The 21322-nt window shown below is 41.7% G+C and overlaps 1 protein-coding gene across 2 annotated transcripts in view; it reads right to left on the bottom strand.

The window, feature by feature from the left end:
- LOC147428960 (tetraspanin-8-like) overlaps positions 1-21322 on the bottom strand; it is a 67837-nt gene that overhangs the window by 37591 nt on the left and 8924 nt on the right. The window contains exon 3 of one of the 2 annotated variants that reach the window (XM_086495267.1): positions 16382-16844. The exons of the other annotated variant lie outside the window; for it this stretch is intronic. Within the exon in view, the coding sequence (XP_086351393.1) occupies positions 16479-16844 (366 nt within the window). The 3' untranslated portion in view covers positions 16382-16478. Of the gene's footprint in view, positions 1-16381; positions 16845-21322 lie in introns of those variants that run through there. 2 annotated transcript variants of the gene reach the window in all.

Genomic DNA, 21322 nt, shown 5'->3' with positions numbered 1-21322 from the left:
AAAACATGCTTTAACTGATGATAAGGAAACTCCAAGTAACAATAAACTTACAATAACTCCATCTGTAATGTTGTTTAGTAGTACTTGTACCTGAACAAGTCATTCTAAGTATTCGACAATTTTTTGCCATCGAAATTGCTTCTGATACGTCGTGCCAAAAATGGCCTAGAAAATAGATTTGACCAGCACTTAGGGACTTTGTTGTGACATATACTTGAAATAGTGGGCACCAGTGTCAGTCCCAAAGACTCATATTTGCCACATGTGGAATATGTCTCAACTGAGGATGTCTGAAAAAAGAAAATCCTACAAAGTACAAGATGTACTTGTGTGTGGAGGTAGCTGCAAACACGTTACGACGGGAGTGAGAGGGACCCTCATTAGCCTTACTCCACACTGGCTAAATTGAACTCCTTGAGTTCCTAGACCATGTTGCATCCCATGTGACAACATGTGCCAAATAAACCCTACAAGTGGGTCTATAACTGCATACTGCAGAAACTTAATTTGGACAGTACAGCCCAAATGGCTTGGCTCTTACACGACCTTGTCATTTCTCTTAAGAACAAAAAATGGATGATAACAGAAAAGAAACAAAACTAAATCAGATGCATACTTGAAGGGTGAACTAGAGTTCACTAATCTGTAATCAAAAGGCACCTTCCCAAATTTCCCGCTGCAAAAGGCCTAGGAACACTAACTGAAAAATAGTGAAATGCAAGTAGTAGTGTACATGGAACCCTGGATATTGACTTGGCAAACCAGATCCCTTGGGTAAAATCAGCATTGTTAAACCCCTTGGTTAAACGAAGCAAGAAAATTGCTCAACTAGCAGTCGATAGTATCTTAAGTCAACTATGGAAGCTGAAATTAACTACAGCCCCTTGTTAGCTTATGGATTTCTTTCCTTGAAAGTGCAAGTGTGAAGATTCCAAGAATTGACCATCACACGTAATAAGTGATTTAATAATCACGAGATGGGTCTTACCCCCAAACGGGAGCTGTACAAACACTCTTAGTGTTGTACATAAAATAGAAGACCCACTCAAGTTAGAATTGTATTTACAACAGGATCTTGTCTAGACTCAAAATTCATAATCGAGGAGTTTCGTGAATAGTCGTGTTGTCGAAATTGCGTGTTGCATCTATACACCTTGGTAGAGAGACGCATATTTGAGTTTGAGACTTTCAAAATCTCAACTTGATCTTCACACTCAAAGTGTGTAGTGCTAAAATAACACCCAAAAAATTAATAATGGCAAGACACCTGCTTGGCCATTAAAATCAATGGGTACTCAATTGAACAAATTTGATTGATCTGGAAGGCAAGCACTAATGGATGACAAACAGATGGCTCTTAGCCATTACACATAGGTGGCACTTAGCCCTTCAAAAACAGATGGCTCCTAGCCCTGCCTGTTACCATATCGACATAGAAAGATTTTAGAAAAATCATGCATGGTTGCACCTTTCCCGCAAAGAATTAGGAAAGAGAGAGAGAGAGAGAGAGAGAGAGAGAGAGAGAGAGAGAGAGAGAGAGAGAGAGAGAGAGAGAGAGAGAGAGAGAGAGAGAGAGAGAATGATGGGCTGAGGAAATCCCTTGAGAGGATTGTGTTGTATGCCTTGTGCATATGATCCCGTGTAGACCATGGATGTGTCGTAACTTATCTTATAAGCATACAACTACATGCTCTTTTAGAGAGAGATACCAGAATCCACATTTGTACCCACCTATCGTATGTGTGGTCATGAATGTACCATAATAACTAAGGTCTGGCACTTTGCTTGTGAATATACATTAAAAAAAATTTAACATGTCAGTGATTTACCTCGTTCTTGATAGAGTAGTTAGGGTGATAGCGGAAGCGTATACAATGATGAGTGTTGTACGTCCAGCAGACTAGTATATTATGGATGCATATTGAAAAATGGAATGATAAGCCCTTGGCTACAATAACTGTCTCAACCATGTGAGCTGCTGATATACATGCCATGCACGAGTACATTGGTATGGATACCTCAAAGTGCGCCGTTGTGGAAACTATGAGCATATATCCACGTAGTGCTAAAGATGTGTGCTACTATTGTTGATCTAAAGTCAATCAATAAAGTTGTGCACATAAGAGAATCCATACTTCACATAAAGTCAAGCAAATCATGTTGCTTTGTACAACGGCCTTTGATGGAGTCTATCCAAGCACTTTGCGTGGCACGATAGAGAAATATTGTCCAAAAGGAAAGTAAAACATATACAAAACCAACATAATCTTGAAATGGACTAACCCTGTCACCCACGTGTGGCAAGGTTTTTGGGAGTTCGCTCGAATCCGGCTCATAGCCATATGAGCGTATGTAGCATATACACCGTACAAGATGTAAAAACCTGCAACCACGAACCAAAAACCGCAAAGTCTTAGCCTAATCTCAATATTTGGCTTTAGACTTATAAAAATATTTCCAAATCATGTGAAATTTTGTGTACATGACCATAAACCTAGCCCAAATATCATATGACTATGCTCAAAAATGTATTCTGTAAAAACTAACTTTGCAATAAGGGAGTTTTGCTAACAAACTGATCATCCAAAATTGTAAAGTATATCATACCAAGCCTCTACACCAAATTGGGATGTATTGGTCATCACTCACTTCATTTTCAAAAACAAAGTGTCATAGCCTGATTTATGGCCTTAAGCTCAAGAACACTTACCCAATTTCATGTGTACACCTATCACAGCCTTATAAACATCATGGACTAGATCTGCAACAAGTCTGGGTCAAGGATTCTCAAGGAGACTTTATACGCGTATAAAGTCTACAAGCCACCTTGATATGGCAGGCTAGCTGGGATTTAAATCCTTTAGCTCTTGAAACACATCATCATGATCCCTCTAACACACATCAATCACAATTGGAGGTGATATGACCTTCAGTCATTGAGAAAAGCTAAACATGAATAATGACATCTTTTGAAGCCTTTTTAACACAATTCACAAGCCCAAATTCATATCAGAGTTCATGGACACTTTACACAACCCATACAACACCAGCCTGTGGAATTTCTAACTGTTTTTCATCAATAATCTTTATACGCATATAAAGTCTAAACTACTATGTAGGAGACAAACCAACAATTTCTCAACACTGGTTTGTGCACCATGTTGCATACAATGCATACCTTCAATTTGGACAAGTTTGGGCTAGATAATGAGCACTTGCAGTACAAAAGAAAAAATATCCTCCTATGGAGTATTCTAGACCCCATCCAATTAGTCCACATCCAAATGGGAATCAGAGTTGATAATGGGAATCCCAACCACCAAAGGAAGCTACAAAAGAAGCCAAGGCCAGAAAACTCAATGAAGACTTCATACGCGATGGTTTCCTAATAATTAAATGATAGACTAGGGCAAAACTCTACACTCCAAGGCTTTTATCCCAACGAAAGTAACCCAAAGCTCAAATCCCATCAAATTTTGTGGCCATTTACCCATCTTAACCCCAATATCCGAATCCCAAGCTCCATAACTGAAATTCGGCTCCAAACTCAGGAGGAGAATCCAAAAACCAATTTCACTGTCACATATGGGTATAACATGCTAATGACTACTTACATTGAAATTTTGAGTCATTTGTAACACAGTAGACTTCATACGCGTATAAAGTCTCACTACTCTGAAGATAAACCTGGAGGTTAACTTTGACCAATCTAAGCCTCCACAACAGGATTATGAGTACATTTACCCAATTTCATCCCATTTAAGCCTCAAATACTCAGAACTAAACCAAAATACTATTTCAAGCCTGCAAGGAGTCTAATGGTCACAGCTTGTCCAAACAACATCCAAATTGAAATCCAGACATATATTCATGAAGTACATGATGAGTGTTGTGCCTATGTGAAATATCACATTGTTTTGAGCACTTAGACATTATAAGCATATAATGTCTCACAACATCATTCAACACCCAAAATCAATCATCATCATATGCACTACACTCTTAGGCCCTAGTTAGCTTGTTATTCAATTTAAGAGTGATCTGGATAGATAGAAACTGAGAAAATGCAAGATTGGCTAATCATTTGAAGTGTCTGTGGATCTATGGAGTCCAGTAAATCACCAGCAAAGAAGAAGAGGATGTCTGTAAAAGACATTCTTGCAGCCAGTGAACCATATACACTTCCAGAGGAGACACTCAAGCCAACCAAGGCTTGGGTAGACGAGGCCACATTAGAAAAGGAAGGAATTGCAGTGTATCGAGGCACTTTCAGAGACCCACAAGGCAACACAGTGGATATCCCAATGAATCCACGAGAGATGTTAGAAATGGCCAACTGAGAAGAAACCCTCACTGAGCTAGAAAGAGTGGAACTTTATAACTTCTACATGGCACCACCAACAGGTGTGGATGTTCAGAGAGTATATGAGCTAGTCAGCTCTATTCAAAAAGACGGCAAGGCAGTGATAACATATTTGCATGGCCAAAAGATAGAAACTCTAATCACACCTCAAGCCATAGCACATGCACTTGGGATCCACAATAGGGGAAGCTCAGTGTGAGAAAGAAGAGACGAGGTGAAAGTTTACGCAAAAAGAAGTTTAGTCAGACATTCGAGGATCTGGTGGACCCAAGAGCTGCAAGGATACACAAACTATACAACCAATACTTCCACGTTTGCAGCAAGAGGCCACAGAAATACACACCTCCTCCCCATGAAATGGAAACTACTATAGCCTTGGCTTTGAAGAGCAGCATACCAAAAGAGGTGAACTACGCTCAATATCTGTATGAGCAAGCGGTTGGCATAGGCATGGAAAAGTCAAAGTATATTGGAGGAGGGGAAACCTTGACGAAGATTGCTTATGAGGCAATCGGAGCTAGAGGACATTGGCCAAAGTCTCCAACACAGAATGAGTGGTTCAAAATGAAACCTAATATCGAAGATGAGCCGGTAAAGGCAACAACTCCACCCATCAACACAAGGTTAAGAAGAAAGCTGGAAATAGTGCCCGAAGACGAGCTTGTGGAGCCACCAAGGAAGAAAGGAAAAGCGGCATTGGCCAGGGAATCCAAACCCAAGGAAACAAACAGTCAAAAAGCTGCTCGGATTGAAAGACTGATAGAACATTTCAGAGCAAAAAGAGCATTAAAAGGAGATCTTGAAGAGTATTGGGTGCCAGACCCGGTCAAAGTTTGAGGAAGCTCCTCTAAACCATTAGAGGATCAGTTTGATCATTACATCCGGGCATATGAAGAGACGGAAAGGGTAATTGACCAAAAAAACTTAGAGCCTTTCACGATGGAAGAAGTGCAAGACATCAAAAAGAAGTTGAAAAACGTTAAAAACACCTGTGAAGAAGGATCAAGAGGAAGAGCAAATAAAAGAGACAACATGACCTTCTCTACCAAGTTCTCCTACACCCCCTTCGAGTCCAAAACCATCTACACCCGAACCCCAATCATCACCAAAAGCAATAGAAGAGGCCACAGCTACACACGAAGATCAGGAAAACGTTGACAAGAATACTTATGAGGATCTCATTCAAGCGGGATATATGATAGCAGAGACTTCCACAGTGGTTTATGGCACTCCTGACCCACCATGGGATGCAAAGGAAGAAGGAGAAAGACAAGAGATTCCCAAAAACGAGGAAAGAGATGATGAAGAGGAAAAGAAAAAGGTAGACCACAATTCTCAACAAAGAGCTCCAGAAAGATATTCACCACAGCCTGGAGTGCTAGGGATGGTTCAAGTGCCTCTGGTGCCTCAATGGAGACCCTTGGCTAACCCATTTCGAGTACCACCTGCAAGAGTATTGATCAGTACGGGTTATCAGGTTCCATTGGATGATCCAATCAATAGACCCACAGCTTGAAACCTTGTAGCATCAAGTGAAAATGACATAAGATCCGCTTATCAAATACTGGATAGATTCAAGACCACGGTCTCTTACCATTGCTGAAGAGAACAACAGGCTGTGTACCAAGGATGACAACATGCAAATGGAACATGAGAACCTCTCAAATCAGGTACAAGATACCCACCTAAAGGCTGAAGAAGTAGAGAAAGAGCTCGACACTCTTACTGCAACACTAAGGGAATCTGAGAGCAAAAGAGACACTCTCGTGCTAGAGATGACTAAAGCCTTGAGAGTAATCAAGACTCTCCAAGAGACAAAAGATCAGGTCTTGGATGACTTAGAAGCGACAAAAGATGAAGTTCTAGAGTTGAAGGAAAAGTTAGAGCTCCAAGACCTGACAATCAAAACACTAAGGGCTACACCAAGGGTGGTGAGGGCAAGTGCATGGGCAGATGCCCAAGTTATACAAGCCTTGGAAAACAAAAATCACCACCCTACATAAAGAATTGTGGCTAGAGCAAAGATAGTGGATGCATATGGCAAAAGGGTCTCCAACTGCCGAAGAAAGAATGAGAGCCAAACACCAAACTCTCCAAAAAGAACATGAAGAATTTCAAAAGAATTTGGAAACACTGCAAGAAAAAATGGTTGACATGGAAGAGGAAGCTACTCAACAAGACACAGTTGCACAGAGACAGATCACGGAATTGCAAAAGGAAATAGCTGCTTTAAGGACACAGGAATCAGAATCAGGGCACAGTGAAATGGAGACAAATGCTAGAGATGAGCCCATGGAAGTTCGTAAAGGTGCCTAAGATTTACAGCACCATGAAGAGCAGGAGGAGATAGTGGTAGAACAAACACAAACACTGACCGCAGAGGAGGAGACATGCTTGCAGCTTCTGATAGAGAAGACAACAGCCAAAGACCACAAGGCAGCCTTGGAATGGGAATCAAGAATGCTCCATTCTATGGGAGTCCAAGGGTTGGCTGCAAATGTCATTAGGGAGGAATGGATGCAACCCACACTCCCATATCCTCTTCTAAAGTATGAAGTAATACAAATCAGGAAAAGAGTCAAAGCAAAAGCCACATAGCCAATCTATGAAGCAGATGTCAAGAATACTGACGCTGCGGGTAGAGTGGTGGACTCACAACCATGATGGAGAAAAGCCTGGCTCCTAAAGTACCCAAGGTTTTTGAAATACTTGGTGGAGGTCCCAAAGATTAACAGAGATGACCTCCTATTTTGCCCATTCCCTCGTGTTCGCACGAGGTAAAACATTTCAGAATCTTGAACGCTCATCCGAAATGGTTGAACTACCTGTCTATGCCTGCACCCATGGAAGGAGAGAGAATAAGTGTCTCTTATATGGTGAAAACCCTGAAGGGCACCATTAAGATCTTCACAGGCTCTCCAGACTTGACGTGCGTCATGATCAAGAAAATCTGCAAAACCTTGTTGGCTTGTTTTGAAGTGTTCGCGCCTTCTAAAGCAACGTATTCTACACTCCTATAAACAGGTGACATTGTCACTGCAATGACATATGATCTATCAAAACAACCATCTCCAGAGGTTTTATATCTACTGTATCAGAGAATCGTGTTTCTACCCAGCTATCACATGCAAGCTTTTGAAGAAGCTTTCTACATGGGGCTCTTTACTTATGATAGCAAGATATTTGGCCCAACAGTCACTTTGGGGAACATCAGATATGAATCGTATCTAAAGTTGCTAAAACCACCAGGCTTCCACTGACAACAGAACACCTCTCACTAAAGCAAGACCAGTCATGTCGGGGACGACATGGACGTGGAAGGGGGGTGTTGACAATGGAATACAGAAGAGGTTCCAGAATACATTGCACTATTATTTTTGAAGCAGAATGATACCTTTTGTAATATTTGAGCAGCCATTAGACTTGGTGGGAATGAGACTCTATGGAGGAATGTATATAAGTCAATTTTTGTATCCCTAGACCCAACTTTTGAATTAATCAAATCTGGTTATCACTGTGCGTGGTGTCGGAGAGAGAGAGAGAGTGTGTGTGACTTCTTCTCTTCCCTATGCGTGCTATGAAAGGTCCATTGCTAAAGCAACACCACCATTGTGTTAACAACGGCAAGGGCTTCCCTTCAACGCCAAGAGTGTGCGATTCCGACTACGACGCGAAGAGAGCTCCTACGAGCTTCCGGGTGAGTTTTCTTGCAAACCAAGTGTCTGTTTGATGAGTTCTCTGCACCCATGGGTTTATGGCGAGTAGGACTACACATTAGGATCATATGCCATGGAAAATGGTTAACTTTTATAATGCTATCTGTCTTTATACACGATTGTCGCAAGAGGTAGTTTGAGGTGGGATATTGATCTCATGGCAAGGAGAGTGTATCTTGTGAGTTTCGTGACATTTCGAATGCATTTGACCTAGATTCGGTGAGCATTAGCGTTGTAATTTGGATTGTCTTCACTAGTGCATTCTTGGACTCGATTTCCTTGATTAGAGATTGTCTTAAAGGTTGAGAAGTAGTTTCACAACCATCTTCTTGTTTCCATGCGCCTACAGGTTAAGCTTCACGAATGACATAGAGTTGTTGGTTTTGTTCTCACTATGCTAGTATCCGCTCGCGGCGTACCCGCCAACATGGGCTTTCAAAAATTACATCTTGGATACATTGGGGACACCGGTGCTTCTTTATAGAGTGGAGGTGTGAGGTGGTAGCATTGGGAAGTCTACTTGGAAAGAGTTTGAGAATGTCCGAAAGCGTTTTCTCACCAACTTTCTCCAAGTCAAGACACAAACACCCTACATGCTTTTACTTCTTGAGTGCGGATCGCTGCCCATTGAGCTCTTAGGCATGCAAACGGTTGTGGAGTACATGCTTAAGACATAGCTTAGCCCTTTGTATCTACTTCCTAGAATCGCATATGAAGCAAGTCAAAAGGTCTAAAAGACATGCAACAGCAAAATACTAAGTTCGGGGTGGATGCTTGACATCAAGAAATGGTTTGGAAGATGGGATCCATGTCACTTGGTCAAGGTCGCGTCGATCAACTCCCAAGTTAATGAGGCCTTCTTACAACGCCAATGTATCACGCCTTGGGAGAAATCCAAAGGTTTTGGCTTTAGCCATTATACCACACATATTCCCCCAAACTACAATCTCTCTTCTTCTCTGAACAAGGTAACAGAACCCAACCCTACATCCTTGAGCCCATCCTCTTGAGTGCGATCCGCACCATTGCCTCCATTCATCTTAGCTCCCATTTTCTACACTGGCGAGAAGTCTCGTTGACTTTGCACCTTATGCCCTCGTAAGTGCGAGAGAGTGAGTACCACACACTACTTGAGTTCTCATCTTTTGACCACATTAGGTCCTCTTTTCCCCCCATATTCAGCCATGAGCTCTCCCTACATACCTTTCTCTCCCAACCACGATGTGGACTCTCTATTGTGATGCTCATTTAACCATTTCTGAGTATCGAGAGTCACTTATGACCTCCACTCACACCACATGACATGTTCATTTGGTCTCATAGGTCATATTTGAACTTCGAGGATGATAATAGAACTATCTCTCTCTCTCTCTCTCTCTCTCTCTCTCTCTCTCTCTCAAGCTTGCAAAACAACTGACTCCTCTGTGCGCCTCGCGCTTTGTAGTCCCACTACATAACTTTTGCATGAAGAAGGGCGATTAGAATGCAGATATTTTGTGTGTGTGTGTGTGTGTGTATGTGTGTGTGTGTGTGTGTGTGTGTGTGTGTGTGAGAGAGAGAGAGAGAGAGGGGGGGGGGGGGGGGGGGGGGGGGGGGGGGGGCATGTAGACGATGAAGCAAGGGAGAAAAAGAGACATGCAACACACGTTGTGTGTGTGTGTGTGTGTGTGTGTGTGTGTGTGTGAGAGAGAGAGAGAGAGAGAGAGAGAGAGAGAGAGAGAGGAGGGAGTCTACAATAGATGTCGCGAGAGAGCAAGAGAGAGAGAAGAAAGGAAAAGGGGGGAGGGGCGATAAGAATGCAGATATTGTGTGTGTGTGTGTGTGTGTGTGTGTGAGAGAGAGAGAGAGAGAGAGGGGGGACATGTAGACAATGAAGCAAGGGAGAAAAAGAGACATGCGACACACGTTGTGTGTGTGTGTGTGTGTGTGTGTGAGAGAGAGAGAGAGAGAGAGAGAGAGAGGAGGGAGTCTACAATAGATGTTGCGAGAGAGCAAGAGAGAGAGAAGGAAGGGAAGGAGGGGGGGGGGAGGCAAATGAGAATATTTTCTCTTAATGAATTTTTCTATCGTGCAAGCCATTATGTAGAGCTAAGTATATAGTGTGTGTGTGTGAGAGGATGTCCCTTCTATATTGGAAAAAAATTGGAAAAAAAATTTGAATCAATACTTCACATTATGGATCAAACTCCTACTCCTATGAATACTCTTTAATCCTTTGTTCTTTCAAGTCTTTTGCAGCACTCCAAAAAATAATGAAATCACCCTTGGGAAATAGCATTGGAAAGGAAATGGTTTCTTTCTCTTCAATTTTTTAAAGGGACTCATGTCAAGAAAACAAATTTGAATGACCTTCACCCATATGGATACTAAGGTCTTTAGCAAGCCAAAAACAAATGAAACTCCTTCATATCTCAATTTGATACTTATGTTGAATTCATGTGCTATCAATACCCTACTCGCTCTTCTCCCATTTCTACTTCGTGACACGAAAGAAACATTAGCATGATGATGCATGTAGGGTTACGAGGGAGCTCTCAAGTCGTTTCTCTACTACTAGCGAGACTCGAGTGGGCGGGGAGGACCTAGTCGTCTTGCGACAGGGTGGAATCTTGATCTGGAAGTTGGACTGGATGTAGAGCATGGGGGCTCTCTCGTCCATCATGGAGCAAGGTTTCCCTTAGGTGGCAGATCTCAACTGCTTCGCGGACAGTCTTTATGTTCTTTCTCGTACCCTCCCCCATATTTGTGGATGCGGTGGAGTTCGCCCCTCCTTGGCCCCGTGCGGGCTGGTGGACAATGGTAAGTTGTGTGCGGATCTGAGCTATGGTTGGTCCTTGAGGAGGAGGGGAGTGTTAGGAATTGGATCGTGCTAGCTATGGTGGATGAAAGAGAAACATGGTGCAAGTGTGTGAGTGTGTGTAAGCAAGGTTATCACTCAAGTGAATTAGGTTCCAAGATAGAGTTAGCTTGGACTCATAAACACAATCTTGAGTATTGACTTAGCTTAGCACAAGCTCACCATAGACAAGCATGTAGTGCAAATGAAGTTGTTGTTTATTCATTCAAGAAATGAGCTTTAAGTAGCTCTACAGCCTTGCTCCACAGCATGTGGGATAAATCCACTCTCCTCTCCTTGACTCACACCTTAGGACAAAGCTCACACTTTACAATCCTCCCCTTGAGGTTTGGACTAAGACAAGATATTGCAAATGCACGATCCACACAGGCTAACAAAATCCACATAGGATGGTGATATCCACACAGGAAAATAATGTCCACAAAGGATGGTGATATCCACACACGATGGTAAAATCCACACAAGAAAGATCCACAAAGGATGGTGATGTCCACACAGGATGATAAGCTGGTATACACACAGGAAAAATTCCTCCCCTACAAGTAGAGAGTCCGCATCTTCTAAATGGGTCTTCATAGAAGACAACACTGCTCTCATCTTCGTCCTTTTTGTCTTCTACTATGTGAGCTGATCCTCTGTCAAGTTTCTTGCCTTCGTTGCTTCTGTTGTTGCTTCTACTGTTGCTGCTTTCTCCACTGCTATTGCCTCCACTTGAGTAGCACCGAGAAGGAGGGTGTCCCTTCCTACCACATTTGTTGCAAGGTTTGTTTGTGTAGCAATCTTTCACTACGTGTCCCATTCTTCCACATTCATAACACTTTCTTCCGTTTGTCGATGTTGATGGCGAATGCCTTTCCCTTGAAGATGTTGCAATAAAAACTCCTCCGGATGAGGTGAGTGTGTTAAGTATGGAGCCTAATTTACCCTTGTAATTTTCTATGGTAAAAGCGCACATTTGTAAGGCCCCCATTATGAGGAGAAGCCATCGTGCATGAAGGAAAATCACTCACCCGAAACCAAAAATTTCACAGACAAGAATCAGGGGCAACTTTAAAGGCCTATTTTTTTGCCGGAATATTCTTTTTCGTCGGAATATTATGGCCGGACGGCGGCCGGAAAGTAGTCGGAAAACAACCGGTCGGTTGGCCGGTGGCTGGTAGTCAATGGCCGATGGCCGGTGGTCGGAAGTCAATGGCCGGTGGCCTGTGGTCGGAAGTCAATGGCCGGTGGCCGGTGGCCGAATTCAAAAGCGGACTTGTCTTCTCAAGGGCGGCCACACATGGGAGGATTGGAGGGTCCGATTTGGACTTATTCGCACAAGGGCGGCTACACATGGCTGTCTCTCATAAGAGAGGGCAGCCCTTTTGGCCTATAAAAGGAGGCCATTTCTACACACATTTCATAGTGTGAAGTTGATGCAACAAGGTGAGTGTGAGGTGGTGAGAGTGAAGCAAGGCGGGAGCTCCATTAAGGGTATAATCCCTTTGTAAACTACTTCTTGTTTTGAAGTACTAAATCCATTGAGTGGTTGCTTTCCCGTGGACGTAGCCCACATTGGGTGAACCACGTATATCGTGTGTACTCTCTCTCTCTCTCTCGCTACTCTATAATCTCGTGTATATAAATCTGTCTCTCTCCATTAAGTAATCTACTCAATTATCTATTTAGCTACGTCTTATTTCCTAACATAGTGAACCTCTTTGCTTTCTTTCTTCTGCTTGGACTGAGTTGATGACATCTTGGAATGGTGGTGCTGGTTCTTTTTCTTCAAGAATTGTGACTAAGTGGTCATAAGAAGGTGGAAGTGCACTTAATAGTATGGCCACTTTATCATCTTCTGGTAATTCAACCTGGATGTAAGTGAGCTGCGTGACAATGCTCTTAAGCCCGTTCACTAGGCTAGCTATGTCCTCCCCTTCAATCATAGTAACTTTGTAGAGCTGTCTTTTAAGACTAACTTTGCTTCTTTTGGCCCTATCTCCAAAATTACTTTCTAGGACATGCCAAGCTTCATGTGCATGCTTACATTCATCTATGAAATGCACATAGTTATCATGCAAAGAATTGATGATAATTCCCAATGCTTGTTCGTCTTTTGGCCAAATTCTATGCACTTGCTATGAGTGTAGATGCCCTAGTGTGCACTCCATCGGGTTCGGCTTGTTGCTCTAAGGCAGTGCTAATGACAGACCACAAACATTTTTTCATAAGGTAGCCTCTTAACTTCGTTTGCAAAGTGTGAAATCCCTCCCCATTCAATTTCTCTATTCCCTTGTCCCCCAATTGTGCCAATAGAGGGGTCTTAGCTTAGGAGACTCTCCTAGCTAGTGTGTGCCTCTTTACACTATGCACAATTGATGATAGAAAAATTTATTTACAAATTTTGTGCTTGGTTGCAATAATTTGAAGGGTTCATTGTGTGTGTGTGTGTGTGTGTGTGTGTGTGTGTGTGTGTGTGTGTGTGTGTGTGAGAGAGAGAGAGAGAGAGAGAGAGAGAGAGAGAATTCCTTTGAACTTTGTGAAGCTCCTCTTCACCGTCAGTGAAGCCCCTCTTCACAAAAGTCACCTTTGGTCGGGTTCTTTGATGTCTTTGAGGCTTTGAAAGCTTTAGGGTGCCTCGTTGCAGTTTGGTGGGAGCAAACCCTTCGTGGGAATTGGGAGTTAGCGCGTGAAGGGCGGCTTATGCAGGCTTGGCCAGGAGCAGCAGTGTGGGAGCAGGGGCTTAGAGAGCCTTGCCTTGGACCTTTGAGGCCCCAATGCAGTAAGGCAGGACTGCCCACTTATAGAGCTTTTGGGGGCTTGGTATAAGCCGACAAACAAGGCGGCCGCGGGAAGGGGGGTCCCGTAGGGGCGGACCCGAAATTGCCTTAGAAAAAGGTTGAGTGCTTCTGTTCAAGCCCATGACCAGACAGTGAGGATAATTGTTCGCGGGCGGACACGCAGACGATTTGGCAGGCGGGACAAGCGGGTAGGTCGTCGATCGAACGGAGGTCGTATTGCTCTGCGGCCGGCCGGGGTCCATTCGGACCCGAAATTCGAATTTAAAGCGGTTGAGCGCGCCCTTCAAATCCGCCAGTGGGCGCCCAATTTGGGGTGGCCCTTTGACTCTTAAAGAAGGTCAAAAGACACCTCGTTCCCACCACATGCAAACTTGCTTGAGACCTTTTTTGGGCTTATTTTTCCACAAGGGTGTGGTGAACATTAAATGCTCTTTTAGGCACACACACACACACACAATTTGGGCCTTGAGTCTGCAGGAAAAAACCTGAGATTGAGGGTGTGTATCATAGGAAAATTGAGCAAGGTTTAGAATAGGCAAATTAAATGCGATTTTAGCATGGATGGGCTTGATGGAAAGCACTTGAATGGGGCTATGCACCACTTACTAATGGTGAATGCCAATTTTGCTAAAATGAGGAGATGATTTTAAATGAAAAATGCAAGTTCCTAATGGCAAATTAATGAACTTTGACGTTAATTAAGCTTCCAATAAGCCAGTGAATAGTGGCTCAAGAGTCTTTAGCTCAAGAACATGCTCATGCTAGCCAATGGAATACTAATTAGGTATGCATTATGCAATAAAAGAGCAAATCAAATGGATTTATCTAATGATGATAGAGTAACGCTAATTGTACTAACAAACAAATGCATAACAATAATCCTAGCTAGCACACCATGGCTCTGATACCAAATGTTAGGAATTGGATCGTGCTAGTTATGGTGGATGAAAGAGAAACATGGTGCAAGTGTGTGAGTGTGTGTAAGCAAGGTTATCACTCAAAGTGAATTAGGTTCCAAGATAGAATTAGCTTAGACTCATAAACACAATCTTGAGTATTGACTTAGCTTAGCACAAGCTCACCATAGACAAGCATGTAGTGCAAAATGAAGTAGTTGTTTATTCATTCAAGAAATGAGCTTTCAGTAGCTCTACAGCCTTGCTCCACAGCATGTGGGATAAATCCACTCTCCTCTCCTTGACTCACACCTTAGGACAAAGCTCACACTTTACAGGGGGATGGTGACAATCAAGGCCCTGCTCCATGTTCTAAAGGTTTTTGGCTCATGTATGATAGCCTGGTCTTTGGGTTCGGATTTTGGTCGTGTCTCTTTAGTGGTTGATGGTGACTCGTGATGTTGTGGTGGCAAAACAAAGTTCCATGCAGGTGATGGGGACTCTAGGCCCCGCCCCTTCCTCGTCAGTATGTCTTTTCATTTTTCTTGAGAATGCCACCCTTATCAACTAATGTATCTATCAGCTCTCCTTGGTCTCATGGTGGGTTTGATTTGGTGGTTGTACCATGGGCAGACATGGGTATGCTATGTGTCTAAGATTCTTTGGTCTATTTGGGGATCTCATGGCCCGACTTGGACATGGCATGATTATGTAATTTTTTTGGTTTTCGTAATATGCTATACTCACAATTGTGAGTTCTGCAAAAAAGAAAATATGATGATGCATGTATCGATCTCTGGCAACCCCGAACAGAATAGAGGTCCTCGACTAACCATCCTATCACCCTTGTCTCACTAGCTTCCCTGTTACATCCCGACCTTTGCGTATGGTCCCATCATATAATGCACGTTCGCGTACACATGTGCCCTGCTCCTAGATATGCATCTTTGCTACCACCTCTTTGCATTTTCTCATGGCAGCTATCGGCTCCTTCCATGCATGTGCCTTTTTGGCTTTCTAAAAAAAACCCTGAGTGTTGTGTTGGGTTAGGGAGACTCCTTTCATTTCACATCCTGACATGATGGAGACTTACCTTTCATTTCACGTCCTGACATGTCTTTACTTTTCTTGAATTCTATTGTCTTAGAATGCTAAAGTGAAGCTTCACCTTGCATAAATTTTACACACCCACATACATGTTTTTTTTGCATTCTATTGTTTTACAATGCTAAAGTGGAGCTTCACTTTGCATAATTCTAATAAATTCTATACACACACATATATATTAATTAGTTCGTTTTATTTCACCTTTCATTTCACAACTTCACATGGCTTTACATTTCTTGCATTTTATAGCTTGATTCTAGTCAGTGTTAACGTTTGAGAAAGTCTCTTTTATTAAGCGGCTGCTGATGGAGTTTCTTCCTCACAAAGAAGAAAATAATATATACTAGCAAAAATTTTGAGATTTGCAAAAAAAATTCACGACTTTCTCACATATTTCATCGGTTTTTCTTCCGTTTACCATGGTTTGCAGTTAGCTAGTCTCGATTTTCAATCGGCTCAAGACTAAGCTGAGGCAATCCTTTCCCAAACACTGATACTAGTTTAATTCAACCTAACAATTTTATCACTTTCTTATTGTTTTTGAAAGCCTTCATGACCCTTTCACTTGTTCAATTGGGAGTTGTCCCCGTGATGCAATTGCCCTTCCCCCGGGCCCCCATTTCCTTTTGCTTTCCTTTTCCAAACGGTATCTACTTGAGATTTGCCTTAAACAAATGAACCTAAGATCGTAACCACATACACTAGATCACGTTGACAAAACTCCCATAATGTCAAAATGTCTCTAAAAGGTATATTTATTCAAAGAGGAAGAGGCATCTTAGTGGGAGAAGGTGGGTAGGATTGATCGTGATGCAAGGGGGGGCGTATGTGGAGGTGGTGGTGGCGATGGCGTTTGGAGGCATTTTGGGAGACACAACAAGCAAGGGCATAGATGAGTAGGAGAAACATCAAGATGGAGACATTTAGTATAGCCACTTTGCTCCAGTCTCGTTGGAGATTTGCAAGGAGTCCTGCCTTGCATGTCGAGCATTCAAGGCAACGTTGTGCTGGCATGTTGGACCAAAGCACACAATCTAGTGTTGCACTTGGATTCATAGGTTCCTCCCACTCACTTCCATTAACATTTGTGTACTGGCATACTGCTGGTGGCTTGCAACAACCCACCTACCATCGACAACAACATTGTTAATTCAAAAAAAAGTATTTCACAAAGATATTTTTATGGTTTAAAAATCTTTAAGTATTCTATAATATTATGATGTTTAATACAATCCACTCACGAATTGTGAGCTTTTCCAAAAATAATAAAAATAGAAAAAAATCTTGAAGTATTTGAGTGCAAACACAACCAAATTTTGACATCTATCAATACAATTTATGCCAAGGAATTCCCTGTCATATGGGCTGCATGAATTAAAAAACTTCGAAGTCTATGTTTATCTTTCCGAGACCTTAAACTTCTACAAAATTTATTGGCTACTAAGACACCAAATTGTCAGATTGCTAAAGGATGTAAAAATAAGAGCACAAAGGTTGTTTTTTGGAAGTTCTAGCGTTAATATTGCAAAAAGAAAAGTTTTATGTCCCTAGCCAACTTATTTATATTTGCAACCTAATCTCCCAAAAAATCATGCTTTTTCTTATGCCAAAAATTCATATAGCTCCTCTTAGATGTGGTGACATAGTGACACCACCGCTAAAGAGGTGGCGAGTTTTGGGGAATTATAGATTCTACAATAATTAGTAGAAATCTTCTTGCAATCTGTAACAATTTTGTATATATGTGATTTAAACAATTATATTTTTCTAGTATGTATAGATTTCAATTGAAAAAGTCTAGAGGGCTAATGCTAGAATCTCTCCATAGCTACCATCTAGACATTCACTCTAAAGTTTGCATCACTCTCATTTCCCTTTCCCTTTCCACCTGCTCTACATAGCTCTCTATAGCTTCCATCTACAATCTTTGTTAGGTGCATGCCATATTCAGCACTGCTTATCAAGACTCTCTCAAAGCCCACATGCATGATTACATATCCCAAATGATGCATATATATGTATACATGACTCATGGACCTTTCTAGACATAGTATACTTGCATATGAAGCCCATAGATAGGTAAAAAATAGCCCCAAAAAAATATACACGAGTTTTCCCACTTGACACTCTACTCTTGGGTTGATTTGAATGATCTCACACGCCTCACTGATGATGCAAGCAAGATACCTCTCCCTTCTCCTATATAAAGAGCTCAAATGCTAATGACTAAAGAAGCTACATTATGCACTTTCCAATCATGAATGGCTCACTCATGTTTCTGCCATAACCTTTCATGTGGTATCACAACTTATGATGTAATTAGCATCCCGTAATTGGCTAGCCTATTCTATATCCCTATGCTAGATCTAGTGTATGCACACACACTTTTATGGATATCTCAATTTTCCTCTCTCTCTCTCCCCTTCCTAGAATAATCCTTATCAATCCTTGATCAGCTCATTGAAGGCATGCCCATGGACTACTACCTTCATGAGTTCATTAAGGGTTGATTGTGGTTAGGATTAGTGCTTTTTCATTAGCCATTTCCTTCTAGCTAGAGCTCATTTTGACCTATTTAGTTAATCATTAGAAAATCTTGTCTTAATTTCTTAAGTACATCCATTGATAGCGCTCTACAAGAGCTCTCCGATGCACTCACCTCTAATTGTTTTTCCATTAATAGGTGTGTCTCTGGTTTTTGTGTGTGTGGACCTCTGCTAAGCATAATTAATATTTTCTATTTTTAGTTCTTTTGACATAATAAGGTCACGAGGATTGGTGGTTTACATGGTTGACTCTACTTTGTTGGAGCCCCATATGGTTGGAGGTTAATCAAATATCCCAGTTTTAGCATAAATTTCGCAGTAAAATTTGTTGAAGGAACACATCAGATATGTAGGGGGAAGTTCCCACACTCACGAGTGGAGTTGAATTTTTCTCCAATGGAGCTCACTCATGTGGTCGAGTACGGCCCAACGTCGCTACCAAACTAAGCAAAAAAAAAAACTCACCTGATAGCCTATCGACCATTGCTCATTAAACACAAGCCACTACTTCTCCCTGGTTAGCTGGCTATGCCCAAGGCTGGCCTCCCATGGTACCTTGCTACCAAAGGGATAAATCCACCTTTCTCGTGCTGCCACAACAGAGTTCTCTTCAAGCTTATTTCTATAGGAACAAATCTGAGACCAAGAAATGCTTCACAACTGACTTTGATATGATCCATGGATTCGCTTCAACATCAAATCAAAATGTGCCACTTGGAGTCAAGCTCCTTTTACTAGCACATACTCTTTTAAAATGTATGTATATTTTTCAATGTATGAATCACTCCAATTTTTATGGAGCCAATTTGGTACTAGTGCATCAAAGGGATAGACACTACCATGGAGTCCTTAGTAAGACCCCCTTGCACAACACTATCTTGTGCACAAGCTTTAAAGCTCCACACAAATTGTATGTAATGCCAATCAAAGAGTTTGCACTAAGCTATGCACACAAGAGCACTCCAAGCTTCTTTACACTTCAAGCAAGAAAAAGGTATTATAAAAAAGAATCACCAACAACGACACACAAATTCAAAGAAGAAAATGACATAAACAATGAGGTCCAACACAACACTCTTTTGTATTACATGAAGATGGAACAAAATTTGATGATGACATTCACAAACAACTTTGCAAATTTGAATATGGCATCAACAACACATATGGCCTTGTGACATTGGGGCCACATACACAAAATCTTTTGAAATCACCACATTTATATTTGACCTACCACCTAGTTGCCTACCATTATCTAGAGGAGGTGCACATTTTGATCCTACATCCATTTGACAATTATCTAGTAAGGATGATTTGATCTTTGGTCCTACATCTCTAGGGAGGACACCTTTGTACTCTTGGGTGCTACATATGCCACTCATGGGGAGGCATATTAGGGTGCATGACATATTCTTCTCTACTTATGGAGACTCTCCACCCACAAACATGATTACATATCCCAAATGATTCTCATATGTGTATACATGACACACATACCACTCTAGACATAGTACACTTGCATATGAAGCCAATAGATAGGTCAAAAATAGCCCCAAAAAGTTGTACATGAGTTTTTCCACTTGATAATCTCCTCCTGGGCTGACTTGCATGATCTCTCAAAATCACTAATGATGCAAGCAAGATACCTCTTCCTTCTCCTATATAAGGAGCTCATTTATGCACTTTCCAATCATGAATGGATCACTTGTGTTTCCTCCATAACCTTTCAATCTCTTGAGCTCAAGCTCTTCCACCTATCTTGAGTCCTCCATCTCTACCTTCTACATTTTTTGAAACTCAAGCTAAAGCTCAAACTCGACCACCTTCCCTTGAATCTCCACATATGTCATCTACACTCTCCCAAGCTCAAGCTCAAGCTCTTGAAAATTAGTCCTCTACACATCTCTTCGTCCACCTTTGCACGCTTTGGTGCTATTGTATGTAACAATTTTACCTCCACTAGCCATAGAAGACCCCAGGATGACATCTTTTGCACAACACAAGAAATGATGATTGGTGAATAAATTAAAGTTCATTTCAAAAAGGGTGATTGTGTAGTACCCATGGGTCCTCATTGTCTACGCAATTGTGGTGTATTGGAGCGACATTGGTAAGGGAGGCTTCACGGTGTCAAGCATATGAAGGGTGGCATGGTGTCACTTGTACAACATCTTTACTCCACCTCTAATATTCACATACACCCAACAAAAAACAACTATCAAGACTTACCCATTGTACTTGTGCACTTTGTGGTTATTACTTCCATAAAATGTATGAAATAAATGATTCCATCTTATTCGTGTTCTTTGTGCATGTTTGTTTTCTTCTAATTTGGTAGAAGAGCAACATCTCTATAGCCTTATTACCCTGAATGGCTCTCCATGTTGGCATTGGTGATAGTATGCTCTCCCAAATGTTCTTTGTGCATGTTTGTTTTCATCAACTTTGGTAGAAGAGCAACATCTCTATAGCCTTATTACCCTGAATGGCTCTCCATGTTGGCATTGGTGATAGTATGCTCTCCCAAATGTCCTCCAAGCTACTTATGGAGAGGCATATCTTTTTTTTTCCCACTTGTATGCCCTTATTAAAGGCTCCCACAATCTATGGCATGTTGAAACTAATTGACACATCATTGAATCAATTTAATGAATGGCCACAAGCGCAGATGAATGGTTGTCGATAATTATTTTTTGGCAAAAAAATGGTAAGAAATATTCAATCTAAACTTGAGTATGGCAAGGCCAGTAGATCCACCGGTTTTAGTTGTGACTACCTATGCATCTCTTTGTGCAAGTTTTTAGAGTCTTGCCCCTTGCCCAAATGCCTATGATATGTTCTTTTGCAAGGATGCACATTTAACGATCTTTGATGGTGTGCTAGGGGCAAATTGGAAAATTGCCAAGATAATTTATAATGGAGAGAAATTTCATAGTGGAGACTGATTTTCTACCCCTTCTTGGAATGACCACAAGCTACTCAACTCCAGACATTGCTATGTTGAGATGGATTGCCTACACAAAGTCCTCAAATCCAGAATTTGAGCATATTGCAGGGAAA

Source organism: Adiantum capillus-veneris, chromosome 22 (genome assembly GCF_014529385.1).
Source record: "Adiantum capillus-veneris isolate H3 chromosome 22, ASM1452938v2, whole genome shotgun sequence".
NCBI classification, from domain to species: domain Eukaryota; kingdom Viridiplantae; phylum Streptophyta; class Polypodiopsida; order Polypodiales; family Pteridaceae; genus Adiantum; species Adiantum capillus-veneris.
Note: the sequence above shows the minus strand (reverse complement) of the source record. Positions and strands in the feature narration are given on the sequence as shown.